The sequence below is a fragment of the Platalea leucorodia genome (assembly GCF_965183815.1).
Source record: "Platalea leucorodia genome assembly, chromosome: 3".
In the NCBI taxonomy this organism is placed as follows: domain Eukaryota; kingdom Metazoa; phylum Chordata; class Aves; order Pelecaniformes; family Threskiornithidae; genus Platalea; species Platalea leucorodia.
The window spans coordinates 11139694-11151072 of NC_138825.1; the positions used below are offsets into that span (position 1 = coordinate 11139694).

Genomic DNA, 11379 nt, shown 5'->3' on the forward strand with positions numbered 1-11379 from the left:
ACACATTCTGATTAACTCAGAGACATCACTTAAAAGAAGATGATATGCTGCTAATTTGATATGCTAAGTGAAATACTCCTGGTATACGTAGTCACTGAAAACAAGCATTCTGCTGGATAGCTAATTTTTTACACAATAGTTTTTCAAAACGCTTGAAGCAAACAACTCATGTTGAATTACTGCTACATGTTTTAAGTTCCCAAAGAAGACATGTTTCTACTTCATTTTAAGTTTCTCGCATTGTGGCTTCTTACCCAGTATTTGCTAAGGTCTCCTCAGTTGTCGTCTGCTTTTCACCTGCTTCCAACAAATGATTCAAGGAACTTATTTCTTCTTCAATTTCAAGAACAGGCATGGAAGGAAAACAGACTTCAAATATTCGTTCCAGACGACTTAGCAATGTTGTCTATATCAAAGAGAAAATATTGGTGTCAAGTTTTTTTAACTGCTTTAAAGAAAAGGAATCCAAAATTATAAAAATAAAGATGGAAAACAAGACATAGCTGATACAAAGTTTCACTTACCACAAAATATATAACTGTGAGAGGATCACAAGACTTTTTATAAGCACCAAATACAGGCTGCTAGCTACTGAGAAACAGTAAGGATCTTGCCCTCAGCCAAGTGAGTTCTTACAGCAGAGTCCAGAACAGTTCTTACCAGAGTCACTCTTTGTTATAAATTAGCAGAAAAGATGTTCAATGAATATAAAGCTACATTTACTTAAGATGTGTTAGTTTCCAATTCTACACATCCTAAGCGTTTTACAGAACACATTTTTTCAGCAAGCTTGGTATTGAACATTATCTGAAATATAAACCAAAACCAGTATCATTTCACCTAATGATGATGCACTTCAATCCAAACTTGAGACATAACGTTGATTCAGAAGACAGCTTCACTTCTTAAGATGTACGCAGTTAAAGGTCCCACAAAACCTAGCCTGATGTGCAACATGCTCATGGTGCGATAACAACTTTGAAAATGGTAAGAAAAACCTATTTATAGTCCAAAGACTGCACACTTCCTGAAAAACTGTTAGTATCAATAACTCAGATGTAGGAAAACTATAATCCCCTGCTTCATTTGCTATGGTTCATGTAAGTATATATATATCTATATACACACATATAATGCAGAAGAGCCAAGACTAAGGCATTTAAATATATTGTTTGTCAAAAAAGTATCTGTAAGATTTGTTTGGTGCTTCCCCAGATCACAAAACTAACAAAGAAAAAAAAGAATGAATGAATGCCTTACTTTCTTGCCCCAAAACCTATTTGTGTGTTTTTACATGTTAGAGGTTGTTTAATTTACACAGAAGACTTACTTTCCTCCAAGCAGTTTCCCTTTCCTCCCATTCATGATTCAGACAGTTGATGCTGAATGCTGTGATCCTGCAGGGGTTAAAAGCCAACCTTGGGGATGTTTCTATCCTAGCCAAATAACTTAAAAAAACAAACAACAAAAAATCCCCACTAAGTTTTATTTTAGCTGAATAAGGAGTCAGCTAGATAGCAGCACGGTTTGCATAACCACAACTTTATCTAGGTTACTCTTGTCTGACCTTCTTTCTGCTGCCTTACATTATAAACTCACACCAAGAGTATGTAAATACAAATACTCAGAAGTTTTGTGGGAAGGCTACGGATCTATATTCCCTGGTTTTGAGAGGCTAAGCAGGATTTCCTCATCTGAGGAAGGCAGACAAAGTTTCATAACACAGCAAATATCTCCTGCTTTTCTCTCCATGAGTGTCACAATCACCGCCATTGGACAGGATAAGGTCTCAGCAATATAAACAGCATATATTGGTATTAATCGTTTCCAGGCATTTTAATTCCACAGCATACACTGGAGAATGCTCCGATTCCTGCCACGTGGGCCTTGGCAGATGGATTTAATATTAAAAACAAAAAACCCCTCAAACAACCTCCCGCCCCCACAAAACCAAAATACTCCCCCCCCTTTTTTTTTGACAAGCACAGTATGCTTTCTTCTTTTTAAGTTCTTCCCTTACATTTCTATCTCTTCTCTCTGTTGTATTCCCATATAGACACAGAATTTCAACTTTATTATAGCTCTATGAACTGTCTCAGACATCAGATGTACCGCTAACATGGAATATTCCCCCCAGTTCAACCCACTAAAAACAGGTAACCGGCAATCTCTTAACATTTATTAAAAAGTACCAATTGCAAGGTGTGCTCATAAAAATGAAATTAAAGCCTTTTTTTTTTTTTCCAATGTACTTGTTTTTAACAGCAGTACCCAAATCTCTCTTCTTGCTAGGGGAAGGAGACACAAGCCTGGCATGCAAGGAGCACTTCTATCTTTGTAGTTTGGAGTTCCTCAGCAGCCACCTTTCCAACGCTCTGCTGCACCGCACACAAGGCAGCACCCAGCAGCTCCAACACCCGCTTTTCTACTGGGGAAATGGAAAAGAAACCGAGTAGGCGAACATCCCACGAGCATCCCACAGTGTGTGCTAGCATAGCTATGCCAGCAGAGCCCTCCTGTGGAGATGCAGCATACTCCAGCAGCAATGCTGAATTTACAAACATAAACCTCAGACAGAGGCTTTTTGTTACAACTGAAATGATTTAAGGTTCAGAGAAGCAAGGCTGGTAGGTGGAAGTTACATATTTTAATTAGAGCAACTGATATAGCTGGAACAAACCTTTATGCACCAGAATATCTGCTTCACAATTATAATAGTTATCTACAACATTTCTCATTTGAATTTTTATCTGAAAATCTGTCTCGTCTCTTGTCTCAATTAAGCAAACCACCGACCATGTACATCAGCAAACATAGCACAGGAAACATAACACAGAGGCAAACACCACGTTATCAGAATATCTTGATTCTGTATCGGAGTCAGGATGATGAGTCAGGAACTGTGAACCAAGTCTGTCCAGTCTATTCCCCCTATTCAGCTGCTAACTGCAAAAAGCAGGAAAATTAACTTGCTTAGAACATCAGCTCTTCAGTTTTGCTACCTGTGAAAGAAATGCCTGACAGGGACTGCCACCAGGTTCACTTATTTGCAAAGCATAATGTCTAAATGCCATAATTATTATACTATCAAAGGATCTGAATTACACAGCATACCTGACTCACACTTTTTTTTTTTTCCTTTTTCTCTTCGTTACCTCACTGGTATATTCTGACCATAATGAGTCATGTTCTACAGTATATAATTTTCCTTTTAATCATCTCTTAATGCCCAATCATTTTGGCCATACAGTAAGCTACAATACCTGTCACATTACTTGTAGGCTGTTTTGTGTTTGTTGACCAGAACAAAAGACACTAATTTACATTTTTAGGAAGTAACACTAAACAGTATTCCAGATTCTAGCCTAACATTTCAGCATACAAAAGCATGCTCTACTTAAGTTTTAAAACTTAACTTTGCCTACAATATATCACTTGCCCTTATCTTACATGAACAGGTGATGGTTACTTCATTTCTGTAATACAGCAGGAATATATATCCCCAGTGACAAGGAAGAGGCAGACAAAAGGCATTGGATCATGAAAACAGTAAGGCATCAAGTTTCTTGAAAAGGATCAACATCTGAGAACATGCTAGTGACTAAGAATGTGCTTGCTTAGAATCATAGAATTGTTAAGGTTGGAAAAGACCCTTAAGATCATCGAGTCCAGCTGCTAACCCAGCACTGCCAAGTCCACCACTAAACCATGTCCTCGAGCACCACGTCTACCTGTCTTTTAAATACCTCCAGGGATGGAGACTCAACCACTTCCCTGGGCAGCCTGTTCCAGTGCCTGACTACCCTTTCGGTGAAGAAGTTTTTCCTAATATCCAACCTAAACCTCCCCTGGCGCAACTTGAGGCTGTTTCCTCTCGTCCTATCACTTGTTACTAGGGAGAAGAGACTGACCCCCACCTTGCTACAGCCTCCTTTCAGGTAGCTGTAGAGAGCGATAAGGTCTCCCCTCAGCCTCGTCCAGGCTAAACAACCCCAGCTCCCTCAGCCGCTCCTCATAGGACTTGTGCTCCAGACCCTTCACCAGCTTCATTGCCCTTCTTTGGACACGCTCCAGCACCTCGATGTCCTTCTGGTAGTGAGGGGCCCAAAACTGAACACAGGACTCGAGGTGCGGCCTCACCAGTGCCGAGTACAGGGGCACTATCACCGCCCTGGTCCTGCTGGCCACACTATTCCTGGTACAAGCCAGGATGCCATTGGCCCTCTTGGCCACCTGAGCACACTGCTGGCTCATCTTCAGGTGGCTGTCAACCAACACCCCCAGGTCCTTCTCCGCCAGACAGCTCTCCAGTCACTCCTCCCCAAGCCTGTAGTGTTGCATGGGGTGGTTGCGACCGAAGTGCAGGACGCGGCACTGAGCCTTGTTGAACCTCATACAGTTGGCCTTGGCCCATCGATCCAGCCTGTCCAGGTCCCTCTGTAAGGCCTTCCTACCCTCCAGCAGATCGACACTTCCACCCAACTTGGTATCATCCGCAAACTTACTTAGGTAATGAAAGAATTAACAGAAAGTCTCTAAGAACTAAGCAGCATCTCAGCACCCAATTTCAAATTTGAGCTTAAGAATTGTGCCAAAATTTCAGGAACAGTTTAATTATAGCATTCTTTACACTTCCTTTCATCCTTTCTAAGTTTCCAGAAATGCTTAGCCCTTATTTATATATGATAGAGAAGAACGGTTTCCATAGGAAACCAGAGTAATTAATTCTATGTGTGCAAATGGACACGGGGATGAGCGTACAAACACACATCTCCCAGGCAGTGGCAATGTCCCTAAAGGAAGCAGCTGAACTTGTTCTTCTAATTGGTAATGAAATCCTGTGGTCACAGCTTCCAGGTATAAAGGGCATTGCCAAGATTTTGAAACTAGTGGAAATGTCCATCTTCGACAAACCTCAATCTATTGTTTATACAAAATGGACTGTTTGAAAATATTAATTCTGTCATACGCAGTAGTGTCATGTCTTTCAGGGTGAAAAAATCCTGAAAAAAGGCACAAAAGAGAACTTTTCTCCACTTTTCATGTTACTAAAAATATTTGATACCCAAGTGTTCTGTGCTGCCATTTGAAAAGAGCAATTCTTAAAGACACATGCTAAAGACGTGAAAGAAGGCTACAGCTGCCATCCCAAAAATGAACCATGGTTCTCCAAACAGTGACAAACTCAAGCCCCATAGTTTCTGGGAAAGCATGAAAGTTTTTCATAAACACTTAAGATACATGGTAATCATCACCCAAAACAACAAAAATACCACAGATGTAACAGACTTTCAAGTGAAAATGATAACCACAGGATTAGAATTTATCTCCTTGGCTGTTTAAGTAGGGGGCAAGATCCAGCCCTCAGAGCTGAAAGGCCAAAGTACTCACTTTACAGAATTTGTTTTTCTCTTCTCCACCACAGGACTATAGAATCAATGAACTCCTTCAACACAGCAAATCTACACTGCCCAGCCAGCCCACTAAATCCTCCCCAGCCGCCTCCACAGCAGCAACCTCTCTTGAGAGCTATGAAAAGGAGATACTAAAACTTGCCATAAAGACATTGTGCTTGGGCTACACTACAGAAATAGTTGATACGAACTGAAATTTTCACCATATGACTCCTGCAAAGCTTCTCTGGGTGAAATTTCAGGGAACTCTATGTGTAAGGGGAGAAAAAAAAAAAAAAACAAAACACCACACTTCTTGCTTCTCTCTACAGTCCCAATCACACATGAGCTGCGGAGCAGACACAAAAGCTCATCCAGTGAACTTCTCATGCTGGAAGCTCGAGTGGAGTGGCACTTTGTCCCTCCTTCCTCCCCACTTCCCATCGGAGGGGACAGCCCCATTCCTCAATGCAATCCCTCATTTCCCCCATCCCACTCTCGCTTACAGCCTGCAGCATCTCTGCTGTGGCAGCCTTCAGAGGTATTTTAAGAAGGGAGAGAGTCAAAAGCAGAGGTCACCTTCAGCCCTCCTTTTCCCGCTGCCAGGAAAAGAGGCTATGAAGGAAGCAGCACTCAAGCTCTGGGCTGCTTGCATCTATTGAATGCAAAACTGGGAGACCTAAGAATAAATAAAACCAGTGTAATAGTTAAATTATTGAGAATATTGAGATATTCAAGTCTTATCTAATAGAAAAACATGAGAAAGGAGACAGAAATGAGCATATGAAGGATCCAAGATGCTAAATGTATAATTTAGGAAAGGAATAAAGTCCATATGGACATGATCAGCTTCTAGTTAGAATTCAGAAGCCGAGTGAAGGCTTTCAAAAAAACCAGCAGAACAAAGCTCAGTGGCCAGAAGCCAAGAAATGAAACTCATTAACTAGACAGATTTTATTTATTTATTTAAAATCATGAACTCACTGCTCTGGAGAGTGCCTAACACAGGTATTTACGACCATTTTAACAAAATAAAGTAGAGGTTAAATGAGAAACTCCCTTTGCTGGGTTTTCTAACAACCAAACCATATTTTCCAGCAACACCTTTGCCTGTGTGGAGCTAAGCTGCCATATGCTCCTGTATCTTCATCACATGTGGGGTTTGGGGTCTTTTGTTGTTGTTGTTGGTTGGTTGGTTGTTTTTTCTTTAAGAGCTAGACTACATGACCATGCAGTTAACATAGGGGAGCTGAGAAACTCATTTCAATGGATCCAACTCACCATGGGGAACACACTAATCAACCTCAGTGGGTCTCAAAATCTTTTGGGCTCAAGCATGAAGAAACAAATCTGAAGAGTTAACTAAATGCATATAAACAAACCACTAAGTTCCTAGTTAACCATGGGCAATTTTTTCTTTGGAAAGGTTTATGGACTGCTTAACCTAAGAATCAGTTTGCCTTCCACATTTATGTCTCTCTGATGCGCGGGCTCTGCTTAGCAAACAGAGCACCTTCCCAGAAGCAATGGGGGAAGAGCTGCAGGCAGAAAAACTCCTAAGTAAAGAGGAGAAGCAGAGCTTACGAAGAACACGAGTTTAACTTCTCATGATCCAAATATGATACCTTTTCTCCCTTCCCCCTCACCCCCCTCCCCTCCAAAAGCAGTTACATTTAAGATGGTGACATAAATTTCTTAGAGGTAAAAAAGTGAATTGTTTCATTTTTACTCCCGCAGGTAATTTATAATGGAAACACTGGTCCTAAACTGACATTTACAAGCCAGCAAGAGGATGCTATGTAGTTATGCAATCAAGGATGATGCCACAAGAGCTAAAAATCCTCACCAATGAGAAATGAAGAGTAAAAATTTTTACAATAATTTAAAGAGTTATAAGATGGCAGTGATAGTTCTAAATAGCCCCCAAACATATCTTTAAACAGTAACTATAAAGATCTTGAGCTCAGCCGCAAAGAAAATCTGAAAATGTAGTGGCCTGAGAAAGAAGGCAACGATTTCTATGGTCTTTTCATTGCTTGATATGAGAGAGTTATAAACCACAGGGAAGTTCGCTGTGGAAACGTAAAGTTGTCTCCCTCCTTCTTGCTGGAAGGCTCACACGTGTATTCTCCCTCATTTAAAGAATGTATCAAACCTTGCATCTTCCATGCAGGCAAAGTGAAGTTTAACAGTTATTTATCTAGACTACATAAAACTTATTTCCCATTTCAGTTGGTCATGTTATTATTATCTGGTGGTGGTGTACTAACTTTTCAGTCAGGCTCTGAGAGGAAGCATAGCAGATGAAACTTATGTGTACAAAATGGAAGATAATTTTGTTCTGTGATATATAAACAGAAATGCTAAAACAATCCCGTCCCAAACTATTTTCTTTTGTGAGATCCCCTTAGCCAGCCTGTTCTGAAATACAGCAATTACGGGCTACTTTTAGTGGTCTGTTTTCTACTGTTATTCAGCTGCACATACTTAAAAACCATGCCATGAACCTAAAAAAAAAACCAAACCAAAAACAAAAACCCAAACAAAAAAAACCAAAAAACCAAAACCTTTCCAGACAGATATATTTACACTGCAAGTTGTTACCCAACTGTCTGAACTTAATTTAGCCAACACTATCTTAATTTATCTTAGTGAACTGGGAGGCTGAAGTCTTTATGGTCATAATTACTTTTTTCCAAGAGGATGACTTCATTCATTGCCCAAGACAAAGTACTCTCTAAGTGACAGCGATCCAGGGTTTTCTTTGCCTTAATGCATAGTTATGGCTCAGTAACTGTATATCACCCACACTGTCTGATTAATCTGAAGAGGTAGAGCCTGTGAGCACAGGCTCTCTAATAAGCGGAGGATTTTAAAACCCACTTGGAGGACTGTTCAGGTTTCCCTTCCTTGCCAGGATTTGTTAACTCTCAGCTAAATCAGGTAAGAGTTTTGGCCTTCCAACCAAGCCATTATTCATCTCCTCCTCCTCTAGAGATGCCTATACTCCTTGAACACAGCTAGGCACAGCCCTATTACCCACCCACATGATTACCATAGGTAATAACTGCTCTTGTGCTTTGCTGCCTAAGTCCTATATATATTCTTAATGCACAATACAGCAGAGTAACCCCCTCAACTGACTAATGTTCAACACTATCTCATGGAAAAAGCTGTGCTATGAGCCTTATATTCCTTATAAACATAACTTAGTAGTGTGTTATGCGATCACATAAAGGGGATTAATGCATATGGCACAGCGCAGGTTCGCTCAAAACTTGTTAGATCAACCAGTTCGCCCACTACTACATCCTACATCAGTTTTAATGAACACAAAGGCACATCTCAAATACAAACCTGCAGCTATACTGAAACCAAATATTACATATTTTTCAGCTGAAGAAAGACATTAAATGATTAAGGTATATGGTAGTATTAATATGGGTTCAAGTAACAGTTTGCATATCTGTGTCCATCAGCCTTTGAAACTGGAACTTTTCCCTAAGGGATTACAAATTCTTCCAGTAATTCTAACTGAATGCCATATACCATGCCCTTTTTCTTCTCCCCTCCCGCAACCCTACTGAATGGAAGAGGTCAGCATGTTACAAATCCTACGTTTTAGATCGTGTGCAGGATTCAGAAAGCCAAAGAACAAAGGCAAAGGACAAAAGACATAATGATCTTTTTGCCACTACATGTCACTATATAAAGTCATTTTTGTGACCTTGTTTCCCTTGCTTTCTTCTTTTACATTCTATATTTTGTAAGAAAAACTGGATTAATTAGTTGAATTCAAGCAAAGCCTAATTTTTAATTAAACATTATATCAAATCCACAATCTTTAAAGCAGTTTGCCTGACAAATACTTTACGATCAAGACCATATGCAGAAAGCACAAAATTTTGCTGCTGCCTCCACATCCAGAATACACAAACTAAGGAAACAGAAAGGAGAATATGCAGAAACCACTGGCAAGTGAACTTGAGCTACTGGTAAGTAACTTTCCTTTCATGCTGCATTCTGGATGGATGAAAATTGCTGTATACATCATTTCCACATTTAAACAGTAATGCTGCTGGCTAAGTATACAAAAGCAGAAAACTGAGAAGTAAAGAATTACATTAAGGTCTTTCTGTTTATGCACCTTTCAAAATTATTTCACTACCACATTACAGTGACTCTCCTAGCCTCAGTATTACAGATCAAGTGTATACCGTATCTTGTAAATGATCGCAGTCAAACTTTAGCCTAAGCCAAGGTCTCAATTTTCACATCTATCTCAAGTGTCTAACCCGTGCAGTATTTCTCCCTTGCACAGCCTCCTCCCTTTAAGTTGCTACAGCAAGTACTTTCTACATCTGCCAGCAATACATTGATGCAAGTGATCTACTCCTCCTTATCCTTCTTTGGCCAGGGTAATAAACAACTTTATTTGCTTATGTCTCCCTAGCTTTATTTTGCATGCATGTGTTTTCGCTTTTGCCTCAAACAGCTCCAGAACTCAACTTTAATACATGGGAAAGAGAAGATCAGCAAATACTTTAAAAAACTGTGTTTTGTGGTTTGACCTCAGTGACATCCTCTTAAGTGAAAGTAAGGAAGCTGATCAAAATCTGAGTTTAATTTTACTAAGATTCTGCACTTAAAGTACTGGGACTGTCTGCTGGCTCATGTTGACTTAACTAACCTCAATGTTTCTAATGATAACTTACTAAAACTGTGGCTCAATGGATTAAAACCAGAACTACTACTTAAGGTTAAAACAAAGCATTTTTTTTAAATAGAAAAAGGTTTCAATAGACCCTTCCAAACCTTAAAGCACTTACAGAATACAAAGTAAGTTTTGAAAACTATTGTTTTAAGAGTTAACTGAAAAATAATGTAGCAACTAACAGTCATTGCAAGGCTAAGGAAACTATTGCTACAGAGAAAACATATCCAGGTCAACTTCCTCTACAGCTTATTTGTGTACAACATTCTTTGGGTTGTACTTCCTCACTGGCAGGGGAGGCAGAACATCACTTTCTATCCAAACAGTCACAACTGGCTGTAGTATAAAAAGAAGGAATGAAAACAAACAAACAAAAAAATCTAAGTCTTAAAAGTTGCTTTATTATCTAACTGAAGTACTGCAAGATTTCAAGACAGATCACCGACGGACTTCCACTGTAACCTGGCTTTTATGTTTTGTTAAGGCAGACTTGGGGAGGGGAAAAAAAAATTACAGAACCTCTGAAGGTTCTGCTTTTATAAACATCTACATTCAGAAGTGTTTTCTACTGAAACTCCATCATAAAATTATGGAAAACTGTAAGTAAAAATAAGCGTTTGAAACCTTCAGGCTATCCCTTAATAGCACGATTAACTAGAAAAATGGATGATTTACTAGAATCATCTCCCCACCTCATTTCTTTGTCAGATTCTGGACAGTCTTTCAAGTGGCCACAGGAACAATTTAGCTTAATTGCACTAATGACCTTAGTACTCTCCAATTTTATGGGTGAATGACCAACAGAATAGGCAACAATAGATTTGTGCTTTCAACTTGAGAAATGGACCCACACATTCAGGTGATGATGAGCAAGGTTTTGCATAGGCACAAAAATCCACCTGCGAGTCTTTTTTTGGCTCATGAAGCCACTTTGAAATTTGGCGTGTTAGTCATTGCACAAAACAGCAAGAAGGATGTGTCAGGAGCTGAGGCTCACACCTTTTAACATGACAGGAAATCAGAGCTAAGCCCCAAAAGCTCCATTCCATTTGCTGATGCTTGCAAAGCTCTGGCTGGCACAACTTTCTTCTGAAGGGCCATTTCACCTGTCACTGGTAGGAAATGGAAAGAGGCAGGGCTGTCACCAAGCCTACGCAAGGTCCTGGAAGAAAGGACTTACCTTATTTCCTTTGATTGCCAGAGAAGATCCAAACCTTTTAGACACATATTACCACTAATACCTTTTACTGCTGGTGTTGCTGCATGTTTCAA

At 39.8% G+C, this 11379-nt stretch overlaps 1 protein-coding gene across 1 annotated transcript in view; it reads right to left on the reverse strand.

Annotated features, from left to right (window-relative positions):
* The window catches only part of AFTPH (aftiphilin), a 71158-nt gene that overhangs the window by 45323 nt on the left and 14456 nt on the right, over positions 1–11379 (reverse strand). The window contains 1 exon segment of the mRNA XM_082307181.1: positions 255–406. Within this exon segment, the coding sequence (XP_082163307.1) occupies positions 255–406 (152 nt within the window).